At 42.6% G+C, this 22,102-nt stretch overlaps 1 protein-coding gene across 5 annotated transcripts in view; it reads right to left on the reverse strand.

Annotated features, from left to right (window-relative positions):
* The window catches only part of ptk2ba (protein tyrosine kinase 2 beta, a), a 366,968-nt gene that overhangs the window by 148,198 nt on the left and 196,668 nt on the right, over nt 1-22,102 (reverse strand). For all 5 annotated transcript variants that reach the window (XM_039749531.1, XM_039749530.1, XM_039749527.1 and 2 more), the window contains exon 10: nt 19,231-19,332. In XM_039749531.1, the coding sequence (XP_039605465.1) occupies nt 19,231-19,332 (102 nt within the window). The remainder of the gene's footprint in view (nt 1-19,230; nt 19,333-22,102) is intronic.

Genomic DNA, 22,102 nt, shown 5'->3' on the forward strand with positions numbered 1-22,102 from the left:
TGTTGGGCTGAATGGCCTGTTCTCATCTAGAGTGTTCTAATGTTTAAACAAGTGAACCAGACAAATGTGTTCCTTGTAGTGTGAGGTCACTAGCCTCACTTTTCAGCTGCTGGGATTTTATTTTTTTTTAATTTTGTTCAAGGTTCTAATCAAAGGTTAAGTCTGCCGTCTCACTGACAAGGCTTTGTGTGTTTTTGCTTCTGTGTTCAATGCAGTGCGTCTCCGAGACGTCTTTATAAAGTACTCTCTGATTTGTAATTGTTTCTGTCATTGTTCTTTCTTCAAAGATTATTCTGTCATTTCTGCTCACTGCTGTTCCAATACAATGAATCCAAATTCTGATATCAAGAAACAGATGAACAAAACATGACATCTGCGAAGAAACACAGGGTGCTCATGATACAGAAAAGCCGGGGTTACATCCCAGGACCGAGTGCCTTTTCTTTCTAAGCATTCTTTTTGGTCTATTGAATATTTATTTGTAAATTCTGTTTTTGTTTTTTGTTTCTGTTTAGATTTTACAATTTCTAAATTGATATTGTTATGTGGATTACTTTTTATTATTTATTCTGTACTTAATAGGTTTCTTGACCACCCTATGTTGAGCCTAAGGAGGCAGGGCCTCCTGACACTGCAGATGTGAGGTCATCCCTAGAGCCGACACAAGCCCATGAAAACCAGACTGCTAGCGCTGAGGCATATGGATACACTCCTGCTTGCTTGCCTCTCCTTGTTTTTTTTTTTGAATTTTAATCATTTCTTTATTATTGTGAGGACCTTTTTGATTTTCTAAATTTATGAAGGCTATGTGACAGGCAGACACGTGCATTACCTGGCCAGGACCCCAACAGAATGGAAGGACCCAGGGAGAGTGCGTCGGTGAGGGAATACCTCTCCTGGCATGCAACAGTGCAGCCCTCCTGGCCGGCTGTGGCATCACAGATTCCTGCAGGGCACGCTGGAAGCTGGAGTTTGGTGCAGCCCTGTTGGGTTCCATGAGGTCTGCCAGGGGGGAGCTGCAGAACCCTATAGAGAACTTCCAGCACACCTGGGAATGATTCCAGGTAATACTGATGAGCCACCTGGAGAACTCCCAGGAGCTGAATAAAAGGAGCCGCCTCACTCCATTCGGGAAGCCAGAGTCGGGAGGTGGAGGACAAAGCTTACTGGGAGAGGAGTGAAGGCAGAGAGAAAGAAGGAGAAAAAGAAAGAAGAAGGGACTTAACATTACTGCTGGTGCTGTTGTACTCTGCTCTGTAGTGGGGAGCGGGGAAAAGCACTCCCCCACGAGAAATAAACGTGTGTTGCCTTGTGCCCATCTGTGTCCGGGTTTGGGGAGCTGTACTCCCTAGCTGCTTTGTCTTTGGATTATGGACTTGCCTTTGTTTTCTTCAGGTTCACCTTCTGTTGGAAAACTATCTTGATTCCCTTTTCATTTTTGATAATATTGTTCTTGATATTTGCTGCCAGCGGTTTTACGTTTCCCCTCTCACTTTATTGTGAGATATCCTCAGCCTTGGTTCATTTTGGCCTTTATTTCAGAATAAGATTTTTTTTTGTCTACTTTTACATCGCTACATTTTGAAATGAACGTGGCTACTTTTACTGTGATACATTTTACCGAACATATTTGTTACTGCAATATTAAACGAGAAAACAAAAGGGCTATACAAATATGCACAATGCTTTACTTAGTCAGGCTTTGCCTGCTCTATAAACATTTGCTTTGACTGTATGAAGAGTAAAGAACCATTTCTGAAGGAGCACCACTTGCGCTAACAGCCAATAACCTATGTAGTCGTTCCAAATACACCTCACTCTAACCTGCAGAATGGGGTGGGGCCGCACATTTGGGGCGGGGCTGGACATTAATGACACGCATGATGCTGCCGATTTCATACACTCTGGGTGTTTACATGCACACACACAACAGAAACCTGCTTTCTTAACAATTCACCTTTACACACGTAATCTTATTGAGTTCTTTGGCAAAACATTCCAACATTATTAAACTTCACAAAAAAAGAGCATAAGCATGATGCCTGTGATCATTTTCTTGTGTTTTATAAATATGTTTATCCAAACTGATGCTTTATTCATAGGTTTCTGCTACCAGATTGCATGCAGCAAACTCTTTTCTGTTTGGCTGTGTGAATGAGGCCTGCAAATGACTGGCAGGCAGACCAGCACATGTGCTTCTTGTATCCAGTAATGCTGGAATAAGACAATGAGGGTATTTTTACTTCAAGATAAGAATTGCATTAGGCTACTTGTTACATTAAAAAGTAATTGCATTACATAACAGGCATTCCTTTAACGTACTGCTCTTGAGATTGTGTTGCTGAGCTTAGAACTGTACATTCAGGTCATCAACATACAGTCATATGAAAAAATTTGGGAACCCCTGTCAGCCTGCATAATAATTGACTCTCCTTTCAATAAAAAAGATAACAGTGGTATGTCTTTCATTTCCATGTCCTAGGGTGTTTTCAAACAAAGATTTTTAGTGACGCAGTATTTAGTTGTATGAAATTAAATCAAATGTGAAAAACTGGCTGTGCAATAATGTGGGTCCCCTTGTCATTGTGCTGATTTGAATGCCTGTCACCACTCAATGCTGATTAATTAGTATGATGAGCTCATTAAGCCTTGAACTTTATAGACAGGTGTGTCCAATCATGAGTAGTCAAAGGTATTTAAGGTGGTCAATTGCAAGTTGTGCTTCCTTCCCTTTGACTCTCCTCTGAAGAGTGACAGACAGCATGGGATCCTCAAAGCAACTCTCAAAAGATCTCAAAACAAAGATTGTTGAGTCTCCTGGTTTAGGGGAAGGCTACAAAATGCCATCTCAGAGGTTTAAACTGTCAGTTTCAACTGTAAGGAATAGAATCAGGAAAAGGAAGGCCACAGGCACCGTTGCTGTTAAACCAACACAGCAGGTCTGGCAGGCCAAGAAAAATACAGGAGTGGCATATGAAGAGGGAGGATTGTGAGAATGGTGACAGACAACCACAGATCACCTCCAAAAACCTCAAGAACATCTCGCTGCAGATGGTGTATCTGGACATCATTCTACAATTCAGCTCATCTGTATGGCAGGGTGATGAGAAAGAAGCATTTTCTGCACTCACGCCACAAACAGAGTCGCTTGTTGTATCAAATGCTCATGTAGACAAGACAGATTCATTTGGGAACAAAGTACTTTGGACTGATGAGGCACAAATGGAGTTATTTGGTCAGAACAAAAAGTGCTTTGCATGGCAGAAGAAGAACACCACATTCCAAGAAAAACACCGGCTACCTACTGTCAAATGTGGTGGAGGTTCCATCATGCTGTGGGGCTGTGTGGCTAGTCCAGGGACTGGGGCCCTTGTTAAAGTTGAGGGTCGGATGAATTCAACCCAATATCAACAAATTCTTCAGGATAATGTTCACGCAGTGGTTGGATATTCCAACAAGACAATGACCCAAAACACAGTTCGAAATCTACAAAGGCATTCATGCAGAGGGATAAGTCCAGTGTTCTGGAAAGGCCGTCACAGTCCCCTGACTTGAAAATCATCGAAAATCTATGGGATGATTTGAAGCATTGATTCCACTGTAATTATGTTGTTAGACTTAAGTGCAGCATTTGACACCATTGACCATTCTATTTTACTGCACAGGCTAGAAAATGATGTTGGGCTTACAGGCAGAGTGCCCGCTTGTTTTAGATAGATAGATAGATAGATAGATAGATAGATAGGTTTAGTTCTTATTTATCAAGTCGATTCCAGTATGTACAGAAATGTGCTGACAGGACTCCATCATTATACACAGAAGTTCAATATGGTGTCCCGCAGGGCTCAGTACTGGGACCTTTACTGTTTTCACTTTACATGCTTCCACTGGGATCTCTCATTAGGAAATATCATGTTAATTTTCACTCGTATGCAGATGACACCCAGTTATACCTTTCATTTAAATCAAATGAAGTTTCTCAAATGTTGTCTTTAATTAGTTGTGTTAGCGAATTAAAGGAGTGGATGAATGAGAACTACTTGTCTTTAAATACAGATAAAACAGAGATGTTAATTGTTGGAGGGAATGACGCTGATCACAGCAATATTCTGTCATCATTTAACTTAGTTGGAATCCCAATTAATTTTACTGACTCAGCCCGCAATCTCGGAGTTATCTTTGATTCTAGCATGTCATTTAAATCACACATTACAAAGTTGTCCAAAACATGTTTCTTCCATCTTTAAAATGTTAGGAAATTAAGGCGCTTTCTAAATAAACAGGATTCTGAGAAATTAATTCATGCATTTATCTCTAGTAGGATTGACTACTGCAATGCGGTGTTCACTGGCTGTTCAAACTGTTCTTTATTCAGCCTCCAGTTAATCCAAAATGCGGCTGCAAGAATTATTACAAGAACAAGAAAATATGAACACATAACTCCAGTTCTTAAATCCTTACACTGGCTCCTGGTTAAGTTTAGGGCAGATTTCAAAATCCTCCTTTTAACATATAAAGCATTAAATGGCCAAGGTCCGGCTTACTGGTCTGAATTTATCATGACTTACAAACCTGAGCTCACATTAAGATCTCAAGATGCTGGTCTGCTTATGACTCCAATGGTTAATAAAATAACAGTGGGAGGTCAAGCTTTTAGTTACAGGCCCCCTAAACTGTGGACTGGTCTGCCTGCTACTATAAGAGATGCCCCTTTGGTCTCAGGCTCAAGACTCACTTCTTCAGTTTAGCACACCCTGACTAGAGCTGCTGATTAACTGTAAAGACTGCATCTCTGTTGTCAGTCATCAGAACTAAAACATAAGTAACATGATGGTTATAATTGAATACTAACCCATACCTATTCTGTTTCTGTTCTCGGTACTCAAATGTGGCAATTGGTGCCACGGCCCAACTGCCAAGTTGTTTGTCTGCCTAAGGTAAAGTCATCCCTGATGGAGGATCACAGGAATCATGGGAAAGAGAGGTCCTTTCATCGGACTGGCTAAGCAAGCAACGTTTCAGCCGTGGAATGGCCAAATGGGGAGGCAGCTTGATGGATGAGGTCTCCAGGACTCTAAAAACATCCAAATCTTATTATGTGATATCATCTACTGTTAAATGCTGCTCGGTACTTCTAAAATTTTTATTATTATGCTGTATTAAGGATTTGTTCTGTTCTGTGTATTCTATTGTATTGACCCCCCTTCTTTTTGACACCCACTGCACGCCCAACCTACCTGGTAAGGGGTCTCTCTTTGAACTGCCTTTCCCGAGGTTTCTTCCATTTTTCCCTACAAGGTTTTTATTGGGAGTTTTTCCTTGTCTTCTCAGAGATTCAAGACTGGGGGGCTGTCAAGAGGCAGGGCCTGTTAACGCCCATTGCGGCACTTCCTATGTGATTTTGGGCTATAAAAAATAAACTGTATTGTATTGTATTGTAAGCAGGCTGTCCATCAAATTGAACTGAACTGGAGAGATTTTGTATGAAGAATGGTCACAAATACCTCCATCCAGAATCCAGACCCTCATCACAGGCTATAGGAGGGCAGCGTCTAGAGGCTCAACTAAGTATTGATGTCATATCTCTGTTGGCGTGCACCTGTCTAATTTTGTTATGATGCATGATGCATATTTTCTGTTAATCCAATAAACTTAATGTCACTGCTGAAATACTATTGTTTCCATGAGGCATGTCAGATATTAAAAGGAAGTTACTACTTTGAAAGCTCAGCCAATGAGAAACAAAAATCCAAAGAATTAAGAGGGGTTCTCAAACTTTTTCATATGACTGTAAATGTAGTGAAATATTGAGATAGATTATTTCAGCCAGAAGATGGCCAGAAGGCTGAGCTCTGAAAACTTATTCTTGTGGACTCTTCTACCTGTGCGCAGGCTGACAGAGTGCGATGGACAGGCACAGACTACAAGATCCTAAAGGTTTACATGACCACATAATCAGATTATTTGCATAGAAATATGCAGTCAGTTAATCAGGCCAATAACCTGATTTCTTTAATCAGAATAACAGTTTACATGGCATTTAAGAAATCAGACTTCTGGGAATAATCAGGTTATTGAGGCACATGGAAACGAGTCAGCTGTCTTCATGCCAGTCTTCTAAATAAGCCACGGCTCATCCACAGGCTGCAGCGAGGTGCACTTGTTTGTTCACAGGCTGAGGGTCACTCACCTTGTTACGTCTGTTGCTCACATGTCTTCTCACATTATCCATCACGGGGTCAAAACAAATTGTGAACTACTTGAAAAAGCCAGTGAAAAACCAGAAGGCCATTTTTTTTAATGTTAAAACTATATATAGCGCCCTGATGTGTAGAGTACAAATCCAAGGATGTTAGGCTGAAGCTTTATAATGCGCTGGTGAGACCTCATCTGGAGTACTGTCTGCAGTTTTGATCTCCGGGCTACAGAAAGGACATAGAAGCAGGTCACGCACGTGCGAATAGGACACAGCTAAAGGGCCTGAGTAACAGTAACTCCATGCCAGACCAGGGGGTGGCGAGGTGTACCAACTATCTTTCTCGATCCAGTTTTGGACCATTCTCAGGAAATGCCGTACGGATCTGGCGCCTTTGATGACGTCCCTTCCAGTTCTGGCACCTTTCATGATGTCACTTCCAGTTTCCGGTGCTGCTGATAACATCACTTCCAGTCCTGAAGACATCACTTCCGGGTCTGGTGCTATCTACAATGATGCCACTTCCTGTTCCGGCCCCGATGGTGTCACTTCCTCCACTGGCCTTTAAAGCTGCCATCTTTTCTCTACCTTTTCAGTTCTGTTTCAGACTCAGTCTTATGAACATCTCACAATTATTTCAATTACCCTTTAGCAGCCAAGGCACATTATATGGGTGGCTGCCCCAAACCTTTATGATGTTTTTGTGTCGTCCTTGTGACAAGCACTAGAAAACGTCCAGAGAAGAGCAACTAGGCTCATTCCAGGGCTACAGGGGATAAGATATGAGGAAAGATTAAAAGAGCTGAGACTTCACAATTTAAGAAAGAGAAGATTAAGAGGAGACCTGACTGAAGTGTTTGAAAGGAATTATGAAGGGAATTAGTCCAGTGGATCGAGACGGTGACTTTAATATGAGTTCATCAAGAACACGGGGACACAGTTGAAAACTTGCTAAGGGGAAATTTTGCACAAATATTAAGAAGTTTTAATCACACAGAGAAAAAAGTGGTGGTAGACAGAAGAACTTCAGGAACTTTCAAACTCGGTTTGATGTATTTTGAAGAATTTAGTGGAAAGGACTGGTGAGCTTTGTTGAGCTGAATGGTCTGTTCTCGTCCAGATTGTTCTAATGTTCCAATTTTGTAGTGCCAACCAGGTTATACAGTTTAATAACAACTGATGTATTAAACAAAAATGTCTCACAATGGCACAATAACAGATTAGGTCTGATTTGGAGAAGTGGGAGCCCATAATGACACGCCACCTTCTATGAGTCTTTATACTCCTCCAATCGAAAGGAGCGGAGTCAATTACCCTCACTGGGCATCTTCTCATTGACATAATACCGTTAGCAACAGCTTCCCCTCTAGTCCTGGGGTGGGACTGCTTACCCAAGATGAGTCAGGAGGGGGCTCCACAGACACACATGCGTGACAATAAATACAGAGAGTTTAACAAAGTGATGTTATAAAAGCATGGATGGCCTTTTCAAGATCAGTGAAGGAAAGAAAGGCCTTTCTCAGTTGGAAAAAAAACACACTTGACCACAGATTTTACTCAGTTTGAATGAGTGATCAAAAATCATGCCTATGGCAAGTGATCCAATGAACAGCGTCAGGGACACTTCAGATTGCCAGATTGTACCTACTGGGCAATGCTCTATGGTACTTCTTCTTTGAAGACCTGATCACAATATAGAAAATAGAAATATCATGGATGAAATATCACCAACTCAAGGGTTTATCTATCTATCTATCTATCTATCTATCTATCTATCTATCTATCTATCTATCTATCTATCTATCTATCTATCTATCTATCTATCTATCTATTGTATTATACAGTGCCTTTCATTATCTATCTATCTATCTATTGTGACAGACGGCCAGGGTCCATGCCCGGCCAGGACGCCCCTTCACTCTATATTCAGTGGGGGGCAGCCCTGGATGGTGTAATACCTCCCCCTGGATGCTGGATGGCTGCCCCCCTGTGTTGGAGCGGTGCCTCAGTTACCCGCCAGGCTCCATGGGAATTGGAGTTGGGTGCAGCCCTGTTGGGTCCCACAGGCACCACCAGGGGGAGCTGCAGCTGGGACTCCTGAGCCCGTGTGGGCAGCATATTTGCCACACCTGGAAGTGCAGCCGGAGGTCGGCAATCAAGCACCTGTAGCACTTCCAGGTGGCCAATAAAAGGAGCCAGGAAACACCACTCACCGGCCAGAGTCGGGTGGAGGAGGACAAGGTTGCCTGGGAGGAGTGGTGGTACAGGGGAGCAGAGTGTTTAATTTGTGTATTGGTCTTTTGGGACTGTGTTGTGGCTGGGGGACACGGGGAAGATGTGCGCTCCACCTGAAGAAAAATAAAAGTTTATTTGTTTTATACATGTGCCTCCGTGTCCAATCTGTGTCAGGTTGGGTGCATATATAGCACCTTTGTTATATTATCTATCTATCTATCTTGAAATGCAGATTAGACTTGCAAGACCACCCACACATGAGCACTGAACAAATATTTGACCATCAGGAGCAAATAAGCCACACAGATTAGGTCCGAGCTTGCAAGCATCTGCACTCTTATGATTTTGAGCAGATTTGAAAAAGCACTCAGCAGCTTTCCACTCAAAGTGAAACCTCACAGTGATGTCTGAGCAACAAAAATAGGAGGAGAATAATTTGTGGTCAGGTGAAGCGACTGTTTTATATTTTGTGTGATTCCAGTATGATGCACTCCAGTTCAGAAATATGTATTTTTCCAAATGATCCTGCATAATTTGTCTGAGCTCAATAAATGGCTAAAGTGCACTAAAGCAAAAAAAGAGACAGAAAAATCTAAAATAGAAACAGACTGCTTGTATCACAGAGGAAACTTCAAAATGAACAACAAAACAGAAGTAGAAGGATTCAAAATGACAAAGAGTTGGTAAGCCTCGAGACACTAGAAATATGATGCTAAGAAATATCAAGGGAAGCCATTTGGCTAGTGATGGCCTTTAAGAGAAAGGACAAACCTGAAGAACCCTATGCTCTGTTGTGTTTCACAGCACATTAGGATTAAGCGAGTGTAATCAGAACAGGCTTTAATTTGCACAATTCTAAAGAGGGGATTTAGCTAAAGACGTAAATCTTAGTTAGTGTACAGTTGCCAAATTACACTGCAGTAATAAGCAACCATAACAACAGCAACAGCTTAATGGCTTCTGCCATCAAATTCTTTTCAGAGACTTGCGCATCATCCTTAGAGAGATGACATACAGTCTTCTGAAGGTGACCATCACCTTTCACAGTTTTTGTCTTCATCCCCATTGTGTCCATCAAAGGGTATCTCTGCACTCACTCCGATAATATCCTCATCTCAAAGACACGGCACTCGTCTTCCTCACTCCCTCAATGAAATTCCTCACACATGCCTTATAATTTTACTTCATGCTTCACCTAAAAGGGAGACATACTGGTCATATAAAAAGAATTCCACCCTTAGACATTTCACATTTTATTCTTGTACAACAATGAATCAAAGTGGATTTAATTTGCCGTTTGTGACACTGATCAACAGAAAAATACTCCTTAATGTCAAAATGAAAATACATCTCTGTGTATAGGAGTCCCTTGAAAATGAGAGCATGGTGGCCAAATCTACACAATGAAGACAAAAGAGTACAATAAGCAACTCCATGAAGCACACAAGTGAGGAGACGGAGACAGTAAAATAGCCAAGCCTTTGACTATCCAGTGACATCAATCATCAAGAAATGGCCAGAAGTTTGGAGAATGACTCCGGTGTTGGTTTTCGCAAAGTTTGCTGCTTCACTGTTTTTAATTCTTTTTGTCAGATGTTTTTACGGAATACTGATGTACAATTATAAGCATTTCATACTGTAAGTTCCAAAGGCTTTTATTGACAATTCCATTTAGTTTCTGCACAGAGTCAATATTTGCAGAGTTGGCCCTTCTTTCTTTTTCAAGATCTCTCCAATTTGCCCTGACATGCTGTCTGTCAATAAACTTCTGGGCCCAATCCACACTGATGGCAGCTGCCCATTATGGCAGAATCAGAATTATGGGTTTTTTTGTTTGTCCACCTGCCTCTTGACGATTGACCACAAGTTCTCAATAGGACTAGGGTCTGGGGAGTTTCCTGGTCATGGACCCCAAATTTCGATGTTTTGTTCCCCGAGCCACTTGGTTCTCACTTTTACATTATCACCTGGTGCTCCATCATGTTGGTCACCTAACTGTTGTTGGATGGTGGGGAGAAGTTGCTCTCAGAGGATTTTTGGGCCCGTTCTTTATTAATACTGCTGTTGACTTTACATGGTTGAAATATTATTCTGTTATATTTTATCAAATATATTAGTACACCATTTGGTTCAGAATATTTTTTTCTCGTTTTCCTCCTCTAAACCTAGGTGCATCTAATGGTCAGGTGCGTCTTAAGGAGCGAAAAATATGGTAACTTAAATTTGTATTTGATGAATGAAAGCACTAACAAGGCATAGAGTTAAACACAAACTATCATTACCAGCAAGGACTGAGGCTGGAATGAAAACCCGTAGTCACTGCGGCCCCCTGTACTACATGTTAAAATACGACACATTCAGGTAATGCCATGTTTTGTATTTTCAGTTAGACAGTTATGTTACTCACTCTAGCTAGTCGTGTAGATGTGCAGTGAGAGGTCGGGTGCTATGCAGCTATGTCTGTGGTTTTGCTTGAGTCGAGTCCGCCTCGTTGGACACGTTAACAGCTTCGTGTGCACTGACAAGTGAAAATGACATTTCCTGAAGCTCTGCTTTTACAGCTTGCTTAATGTCAGTTCTTTTCAGCTCCTTTTAAGCAACTGTGATGGCACACTGCTTAGCCCATCCATTATCCATTATCTTAACCCGCTTATCCAGGGGTCACATGGCAGCTGGTGCCAAGGCAGGAACAATCCCTGGATGGGGTGCCAGTCACACCGTTTAGTTCAAATGGATATTTTGCAGTTCATTTTTTTTGCAAGCGCAGATGCTGTTTCTTTCAACCTGACACTTTTACCAACTGCCAAAATCGTATTTGGTTTTACAGACTGGTTTTTCCTTTGCTTATTTTGAACACGTCAGGCGTTCTCCACACGCGTGACACACATTTAGAGCTTTTTTCAGCCATAGAAAGTTCATCCATCATGAGCTGAGGTTTGCTGTTGGTTTAAAAAGAGCACCGTTACTCATTACTGTTTAAATCTCCGCCCCCCACTCTGTGCTCCGCCTTCTTGAGGCATTGGATTGGTTTAGAATTTTTAAACTGAGTGGACGGTCTAATTGGCCCCACCCACCTTTAAGCGCCATTCACTCCTGCCCGTCTATTTATTATACGTCAGGCTCTGTTAAACTAAGGCCACCATAACACAGGAGGCCGACTGGGGGTGTCACCGGCTTTAACACTTATTAGGAGCTTAGCGCCCCCAGAAAATGCCATTTGAAGAAGAAGCTTGTCCATCCTGGGTCTTTCTTCACTTGAAGATGGTTTATGCTGTTTGATGATGGTGTCCCCTTTTTCAGCAATGCGCACTTGCATGTGGGGGTGTGGGAGGTTAGTCCCCCATGAGAGCTTTGAGAGTGGGGTCCCCCAATGAAGTTTCACACACTTGAAGAGTGGGGGGGTGAAGGGGGTTCTTACGGTCCAAATGGGTTTTTACACAGTTGAAGAGCAGTTGCTGTGGTGGGCTGGCGCCCTGCCCAGGGTTTGTTTCCTGCCTTGCGCCCTGTGTTGGCTGGGATTGGCTCCAGCAGACCCCCGTGACCCTGTAGTTGGGATATAGTGGGTTGGAAAATGGATGGATGGATGGATGAAGAGCAGTTGGGATTCCCATGGGGTTTTCGAGATGTCAACCATGCATGTCAGAATGGGAGTAAAGCAGGGGCCTGGGCTTTTCAAACATCTGGAACTGGATGCCAGAGGCCAGGGGCTAAAACCCCGGAAGGCTGTCCCCCAGCAACATCACTGAAGCTGGCATATATCAATCATGATCAAGAAAGCTAAACAGAAGCCATTGGGGCACAGAGTGCACTGGTATCTAGAAGGTTGCCAGTTCAAATCCCATTACTAGCAGAAGGGACTCTACTCCATTTTGGCCATTGAACAAGGCTCTTAACCTGAAAATTACTCTAGGGGGCGCTGTACAAAGGCTGACGTTGCACTCCTGCGAAAAGACAATTTCCCCTAAGGGATTAATAAAGCATATCTATCTGTTATAATAGAAAAATCTTGGGTCGAGACGTGATCATCTCGGAGAGACACTTTGACATCACGCGAGACTAGACATTACAACCTTACGAAGCGAGACCCGTGCCTTGTCTTGCGGTGAGATAAAAGGACAGCTGCTATACGGGCTGTACTGGAGATCGAAAACGAAAGTCAGGTGCCTGCATCAGCTGACCGGATCGACGCGCAGCATGACAAGCAGATCACGTGGCTCGGCAGCATGAGCAGCAAGGCAGCAGCTGATCCGTCCACATCTCCTTAGCGTGCATTCAGCCCCACAAACCCCTTCACAACGCAAGCGACAGAGACGCAAAGTGGCTGGGGCCTGGTGAGAGAGGGTAGGCGAGCAAAGCAAGCAGGTAGTCACATCAAAAAAAAACATATTGCTTGTGAGTTAGTTAAGTCTTTTAAGGCAGATGTCGACTTTTGTTCACACAAGGGGCTGAAGATGGATATCAGGGGCAGAAGACGAAAGAAAGCTGTAAATGTTGATAAAACTCACCGTTACATTATGGATAGACCCTCTTTGCTCGGAGGACTGTTAGACTCGTTGACTTGACGTTGAAACCCTGCGTGTGCGTGAGTAGCGTGGAGTAAACAACGTCTAGAATGGCATTGTCATCGGGCGAGAGAGAGAATGAAGCAAATGCACAAAGCGAAATACTCTGCATATTATTTATTTCTTTTTTGCGCATTACTGCTGAATCGGACTCTGACTTATCGAACTCCGATTTTGATACAAGTGATCTGGAGAACAAAAATGAACGTCAGATGCCTGCATCAGCTGACCGGTCCCCAGCTGATCATAGTGCTGGACACACTCGTGCAGCTGACGCGCCAATGGAAACGTTCGCCTTGGGAGGCAGCTGGCAACTGGACTTCACCAGACGTCGCGGCCTGCTGGCGGACACTATCGATTAGCAGCCACTCGACTACTTCAAGCCGTTTTTTATCAGAAAGTGCCTTTCAGCTTATGAGTGACTGGACAAACACGTATGTAGTAAGTATGTGAATATGCATACTGTAGGGCAGGAGAGGCCAACCCGTGGCTCCTGAGCCACATGCGGCTCTTACGTTCATATCAAAGTTTGTGTTTTTTTTTATGTTCGTGTTCGCTTCGCTTGAGTTCAATACGGTATTTTTGTCAAATGCGCATGAACGTGAGATGAAAATACCGCAAAGTTTCCTAGTAGGGGCAAGATCATTTAAGTAAACAATTTGTGTCAAGTTCGCTCTCAAAATGGCAGGGAAAAAAATGCACAGCAAAACGAAAATATGAAGATGAACACAGGACGTTTTTAACAGAGTGGGAAAGTTTATATTTTTTTGTTGAACGTAATGGCAAGCCATTCTGCCTTATATGTCAGGCGTCATTAGCGCATTTCAAAGCTTCAAATCTTCAGCTCACTTCATGCTAACATCGACCAGGAATTTCCAAAAGGGACTGTAACAGAGACTGAACTTCGCAAGCACGAGTTGGTCACTTTGAAAACTCAGGCAGAAAAGCAGATACAGTTGTTCCGAAAAACGCATGGGATCAGACGTCCAATTGTCCTGCCACACTGTTGAACACAGAATATCGGACATTAACATGGCTATTGAATCACAGTTGCACTCTGACCTTCAAGCATGTGAGTATTTTAGTGTCGCACTGGATGAGAGTTGTGACATACAAGACAAGCCTCAGTTGGCAATATTTGCACGGTCTGTGTCAAACGATTGTGTGATCAAAGAAGAACTCCTTGATATTGTGCCATTAATAGACAGAACCCATGACATAGATGTGAAAGAAATAATGATGGCTGTATTTTCCAAAGCAAATCTGCCCATACCGAAACTATGGAGCGCCAGCCATGATCGGATCTGTGAACGGGCTTGTGGGGCTGTGCAAAGCTGACCAAACATTTCCTGAGTTTTGGAATTTCCACTGCATCATCCACAGGGAGCAACTCGTGTCTAAATCATTGAATTTAGACAACGTCATGAAGCCTGTGATGGAAATGGTCAACTACATCCACACACATGCGCTTAACCACAGGCATTTCAAGAATGTCATCGCTGAGCTGGACCAAGGGCTTCCAGGTGACCTGCCGCTGCACTGCACTGTGAGGTGGCTGTCAAAAGGCCAAGTACTCTCTCGCTTCTTTGAGCTTTTGGATGCCGTGAAACTGTTAATAGAAGAGAAGGACAAGGACTATCCCGAGCTCTCTGACCTCAAGTGGACTATGGATCTGGCTTTTTCTGGTCGACATGCTGTGTCACTTGGACAGACTGAACCTGACCCTGCAGGGTAAGGTAAAAATGCTGCGTGACCTGCTGCAAAGAGTGCTTGCGTTTGTCAACAAACTGAAACTGTTCAAGGCGCATATTCAAAAGGGAGATTTAACGCATTTTCCCACTCTTCTAAAAGCCAGCAGGCAAGTCACCAGCGCCGCCCTGAATAAGCAAAGAGCCAAATATGCAACACCAGATTCCATGATCTACAACTGAAAAGGCCACAGATTACGTTCCTCGTCGACCCATTTAATGCGGAGACTGACTGTTTGAAAGCCCCACTAGTCACAGATGAGTTGGAGTTGATTGATCTTTGTGAGGAGGACCAACTGAAACCTGCTTTAAGGGAAGGGACCATTGAGTTCTGGAAAAGTGTGCCAATGGAAAAATACCCCAATGTCAAACGGGCTGCACTTAAGATACTGTCAATGTTTGGGTCAACATACGTCTGCGAGTCTGTGTTTTCTACCCTGAAACACGTGAAATCAAAGCATCGATCTGTTCTGACTGACACCCATGTGAAAGAATCACTTCGAGTGGCAACAACGGAGTACAAGCCAGATTTGAAGAGGATTGTTCAAGGCAAGGAATGCCACAAGTCCCACTAAGCAACATGCATAGTAAAAGAAAAATGCGATTGTAAATTATTATATTTTTTATTTGTGGACCTGGTTGAACTGAGAGTCTGTGCACACAATGTTCATGGTTGAAAATGACTGGCCTGTGGTTTTAGTACTGCAGGAGTCAATTTCTGTCATTATCATGTCAGCGTGTGACATTTACAATAAATCTGGCTGAGTAGAGGTGTGTGTGTGTGTGAGGAAGGGATGGGTGATGTTCATGTGTGCCCATGTGTATGATGTGGCTCTTTGCGGTAACACAGTAAAAAATGTGGCTCTTGGTCTGTGACTGGTTGGCCACCCCTGCTGTAGGAGCTCCTAGAACATAAAACAGAGTGACATTTGTCATAAATTAGTCTTTTGTGTTGACTTATGCATGAAACCATTGCCTTCTGGGCAGCACAGTGACGCAGTGGTAGCACTGCTGCCTCGCAGTTAGAGACCCGGGTGGAGTTTGCATGTTCTCCCCGTGTCTGCGTGGGTTTCCTCCCACAGTCCAAAGACATGCAGGTGAGGTGCACTGGCAATCCTAAATTGTCCCTAGTGTGTGCTTGATGTATGGGTGTGTGTGTGTGCCCTGCAGTGGGCTGGCACCCTGCCCGAGGTTTGTTCCTGCCATGTGCAGGCTGGGATTGGCTGCAGCAGACGCCCGTAGTTAGGATATAGCATTTTGGACAATGACTGACTGACATTACCATTACCTTGTTTACTTTTTAGAAAAGTTTTGAGTTTTTTGGAAAAATATTCAGCCCTGGGACAAAAGGAAGAAAAGATAATTAGCCCTAAAAGAGTCTGCAGGTCAGTTGCACAAAGTGTTCTGACCTGCTCCATGATAGTTTAGTATGCCAAAAGGAAGAAGGAAGTTAGAGAAAGTTTGGGGCACTGCTTTTAAAAGCACTCAGCGCCATCTTGGCACTTTGAATTCATTCTGCTTTTGCAGACATAAAACCATTAAAATCTTAACCCACTTTTCACCCCCTGCCACCCCTCACACCCTCTGTTCACTTCCATCTGGTCTTTAAAAACGAGAAGTACCAACTTTGAGCGCAGTGCTCACCCACCAGCTGTTGTACCCTAACCCTGCAAGTCTTCTTCCTTAATCTGATGAATATAACAAAGTGTGTTTGTCTTACGTTGGCTCTCAGTGGGCTGTTGGGCCATAAGGGTCTCTGCTGTCCTGAGGCTACGAGAGTTCAGTTGCTGTCTTCTTTTGTACTCAACATGTCACCAAATAAGCAGTACTTCTTTGCTTTCTCCAAAACTGCTACGCCGAATTTGACACCTTCTCTCACACCCTCAACACAAGCACAACACTTTGCACTCAACTCCGTCATTGATGTGCCGACTTTGAACAGCCCTGCAAAGACTTTCCATACACATCACCCAACCACTAATTCTCTTGGCCTTCATTTCATTTCATGAATGCTAAAGGCAGCAGGAGACTCAGACTTGAGGATGTCAGACAGTTCAGCTCTCTCACCCATCCATTATCCAACCCACTATAGCCTAACACAGGGTCACGGGGGTCTGCTGGAGCCAATCCCAGCCAGCACAGGGCACAAGGCAGGAACAGATTCTGGGCAGGGCGCCAGCAGACCCCCGTGACCCTGTGTTAGGATATAGGGACAATTTAGAATCGCCAATGCTCCTAACCTGCATGGGGAGAACATGCAAACTCCACACAGGGAGGACATGGGAAGTGAACCTGCGGGTCTCCTAACTGCGGGGCAGCAGCGCTACCCACTGCGCCAACGTGCCGCCCCTGCCGGGTTTTCATTTATGAGAATTACAAAAGAACAAACACCATAAGGGAGACATGAAGGTAAACATAAGGCAAGCCAACAGACAGGAGAACCAGGAACAAACTCTGCTCAAGCAGGTGCGTATATTGGAACTGTAGACATTTATTCAGATAAAACAGACAGAAAAAATAAAGCCAACGTGTAGTTTTAACTAAAATATTTAAAGGTTTATGGCAGATTTTATATACTGTATTTTACTATAATTGTGTCTATGCTCAATGCAATTAAAATTCTGTGGGTGAAGTAATATTCACCTTAATTAAGGGATAAGTGTGTCTGTGTGTTTGTTCAGTTGCTCTTTTTTTGTCATTCCAACAGACGGTGCATCACAAACGTTAATACTTCTGTTACAAATCCCACCCCAAATAGAATATGACAGAAATATACATATGCATAGCATTTGTCAGTCCAACAAATGGCTTATCCCAAACATCTGTAGTAATGCATTTTATCACTGTAAATAATAAATCTGTTGAAATGACAAATTCAATTCATTTTATTACTACACACATTGCAAAATTATCGCTGAAGTCTAAGCTGATTACTTAAGATTTCAACCCATCTTAGACTAGTTCACGTTAATAAAGGTGTTTGTGTGCATCACTCCAAAAATTCAGAAAATGCATTGCATTTGTAATTTCAACAGATGGCACAAACATTTATAGTAATGCCATTTTAGTACTGCAAATGTCTGTGATGCCCCATCAGTTGGCATGACAAAAGCATTGGAAAATGCATTCCAACATATGGTGCACAGCAAGCATTATCACTGAGGTTTACGTTGACTCCTTAGACTTCATCCTGTCTAAAGGATAATTGTCTGTGTGTTTGTCATTCCAACAGAGGGCGCATCACAAGCATTTGTAGTAATACAACGCACTGCATTTTTTCATTCCAACAGATGGCATATCACAAACATTAACACTGGTTTTACAAATCCCATGCCAGATGGCACATAACAGAGACATACACATTGCTTGGTGCACTGTAAAATGTTAACGCTCAGGTCTACACTGACTACTTAGAAGGGTAGCACAGCTGTCACATCCAAAGCACAAGTTCTGTGTATATCCTGTATACTGAAGCATGCAAGTGTACAACTTGTTTTTCCTCTTTCTTGTCCTCACACGTACCTTACAGTCTTCTTTCCTAAGGCTGCGGGACTACTGTTACCGGCTATTTAGGAATCTTTAACATATGTGTTCATGTTCAAGTTAAACAATCTGAATTGGTGTTGTGTTTAAATTAAAGTGGTTACATAAAATAAGGAAATGATTTTAACAGTAGGAATCATATATTTACGTTTAAGTAAAAAACACCATTTAAAGGAATACTAATGTTTTTTACATTGTGACACATGATAAAGCGTGACAAATTAATATCAAACAGACTGCCTCCCTACTTATATCATTTAAATATTTTAAGGGATGCACAATATTTATATCTAAATGTGATAAAAAGCCTGACAAAAGCACTTTACACTTTAAACTTCAACACTGGACAGTGTCACACATCCTACAGGCTCTGACGAGGTAAGCAGTTACACCCTGGAAAGAGAGGGGGCACCGAGTCTCATGGCGTCTTCTCCTTTCCCTACAGTAACAAGACGCTGCCCAGCCACCTCTCAAAGGCCCCAGAAGGCTCCGCCACTTCCAGTCTCGATAGTACAAAAAAGGAAGGTGGCATTTCTCATCAAACCAGCGCTTACCAGTAACAAAGCATCCTGGTTAGTATTCGCTGTCAAGGCAAACCATGCCTCTCTCTGGTTCTTGTTTTGGGTCACACAGCCATCTTTTTAGTTAGTGAGTATAAAGGGTCACCCAGTTGGTACCCCAAACACTTTTTGTACTAATCTGGTTTCTCTTCCTGTCACGCTACAAGACTCAAAATGCAAGCAAGCTTATGGCTATAAATAAGCTCCCGTCTGAAATTTCCTCTTTCCAATTTATACAGTCAAAAATATTCACTAGTATCAATTTTAATATTCAGAGGTATACATCATAGCAATACAGAACTGTTTTCACAGATAAATCACAAGACATCTGAACTTTACATACCAAAAGAATTAACAAAGAACATCAAAAAGGCCTTCGTTCCTACCTGCTTGGCTCCTGCTATATCCATATGCACAAGGCCTCTCCCATCTTCTAGTAAGGTGCAGGATATGCTCCTAATTTGTTTAAACTCTGCTAAATATGTGGGCTGCAAGAAAAAAAACAAAGTTATTGACAATAAGTAATGATCGACGACTTCAGTTTGGGCAGGACTTGGAACTTTACACCCCAAACTTTCCAGGATTTCCACTGATAGTATAAATGCCAAAAAGTCACTTTATTGTTGTCTACATTTGTGTGACCCTTTTATTCTTTTTTTTTTCTTTACTTTAAATGTGTTCAATTATTTTAAAAGCAAACAAGTCCAAATCGAATGGAAGCTAACAGGTCGCTAACACATGCAGCCCCTACTTAGATGATGTGCAGGTCAAGGCATTGTATGCCAAAGAGCAGCAAAAAAACTGAACTCATACAGGAAACTCCGATGATAACAAACTCCAGCTCAGACAAACACAACTCGGTCCTCTGGAGGTTCATGTCACTCTTCAAATATAACCTTTTCATTTTGTAATACATGAGAAAAAAACAAGTCATAGACATTGATCTGTCATTGACCTGCAACTCAAATGGAAGTGCAAGACATGCTGCTATACAGAAGGAGCCTCTGCTCTTAGAAAAGCCGGCTGAATGATTCAACAGCTTTCTTTTCCTAATTGTTAATTAGGAGCAAGGCATGTGTTATGTTTTAGTTTTACATTCTTTAACATTAAATATTTTAAATCAACTTAGACACAAATGTACAGTACAGGAAGCAAGGTCAACTCTCAAAAGGATTTTGGCAGATGGATCTCAAACACTTCCATTTTGACTGTCCAACCATATCACGTATAATCATTAACATCTTTTTATAGCTACTCTACAATTATAGAAATGTAAAAATCACAGAATTATGCTATATATACATATATATAGCATATATATACATATATATAGCATATAGCATAGATATATATATACAGTATATATACACACACTAGGGCTTTGGTGCCCAACCCCTAGTTGCAGCCAGTCTGCCGCTCGCATTGTAAAGAGGGGTGCTGAACACACCCCAAGGAGACGCAGTCGCTCCTCCAACACCCCCTCCTAAACTGTGATACAATAGGAAACAAATACTGTTGTTGTTTTTTTTTACAGGCTCTTTGCTCAATCAGCTGCATCTCACGCGGTGCTTCGAATCTCTTGGCACAAAGTCTCATCTCATGGGACGCGAGTTCTTGATATTTTAGTTTATAATTTAGAAACAGAATAATAATCTGAAAATCTAACAACATCACATGAAAGTTCGATAAATTCTGAAAAGAATGATACCAAACATATATATGTAGATTTTAAAATAAGGTGATTTAAAGTGTGACAAAAAAAAGTCACATAATAAACGTCACATAAAACTGTTGCACTTTTAAGCTTCAGATTTTATATATATAGAGTAGGTCTGAGCCACAATCTGATTATTTGGCTAGTGTGGGATACAAAGACAGGTAGACATCGTTGATTGTACCACAGCACGTTTATTTACAACTACTATTTACAAGTCAGTGCCACAGCACCAATTACCCACAAGTCCAGGCCCTTACACAATGCCCCTCTTCTCTCTTCTGACCGCCTCCACTCCTCTCCTCTGAGCTCCGTCTTTCTCCTCTCCCAACTACAGCCAATAAATGGAGGGAGGCGGCCCCATTTATTCCCACCAGGATGTGCTCCGGGTGCCTCCCGATAATCTTCTGCTGGCACTCCCCAGTGTAGCGGAAGTACCGGCTGTGCACCCGGAGGCACTCCGAATGTCCCTGGTCTTCTTCCCCCCAGCACTTCTGAGTGTGGCGGAAGTGCTGAGGGCCAGGGCTCCTCAGGCATTGGGGCGCCCCCTGGCAGTGACCACGGGCCCCAATAGAGTTGAGCTTTTATGCTCTGTTCCCGTGGTCCCCAAAGCCACGAGGAACACTAGTTACCAATTGGGGCTGGTCAGCCAGTTGGCAAACATCCTCCACATCCTCTCAGTTGCAAAAAGAAGATAATCGATATGTGATACGGTATCTGCCAAATAATACAAAAAGTACACAACACATGTTTCCCCCTTACTGGGGTTGTGTCAGGTGTACGCACTTTTGCATCCCCTTATGGGGATCAAACCTCTGACGTCAGTGTCTGAGGCAAAGCCTTTGACGCTGCACCACAGCGGCTTTATCAGTCATTTCAGCAGATACCGTATCACATATCTATGAGCTGCTTCTCACAACTGAGAGGACGTGGCAGATGTCTGCCAACTGGCTGACCAACCACAAGCGTTACCTGGTGGTAGCCAGCCAAATAATCAGACTGCGATTCCGGCCTAAAGAATGTAATTCTCCAATCTTCACCCTGGCAAATAAGCAAACCAGCCACCATGGCACTACATCAGAGGCTTTGCCTCAGGTGCTGATGTCATGCAAAAGTGCGTAAACCTGACGAGTCCCAATAAGGGCAAAACGTGTACGCTTTGTATTATTTGGCAGATACTGTATCATATATTTCTATATATTTTAGATAGATAGATAGATAGATAGATAGATAGATAGATAGATAGATAGATAGATAGATAGATAGATAGATAGATAGATAGATACTTTATTAATCCCAAGGGGAAATTCATATATGTGTTCCTTTTGCCTGTACTACAAAGTGTTACTGAAACACTGGAGCTGTTAAAATGATGTATGGTGAGGGTGTTATGAAAATTTCAGGTGTCTCTGAGTGGTGTAAGAGGTTCAGAAAGGAGTGAGAAGATGTGGATGACAATGTCAGAAGCGGGTCATCCATCGTGACAATGCCCCAAGCCATCATGAGCTCACTGTTTGCTACTTTGCTACGTAATCAATTACTGA

This window comes from Polypterus senegalus, chromosome 3, assembly GCF_016835505.1.
Source record: "Polypterus senegalus isolate Bchr_013 chromosome 3, ASM1683550v1, whole genome shotgun sequence".
In the NCBI taxonomy this organism is placed as follows: domain Eukaryota; kingdom Metazoa; phylum Chordata; class Cladistia; order Polypteriformes; family Polypteridae; genus Polypterus; species Polypterus senegalus.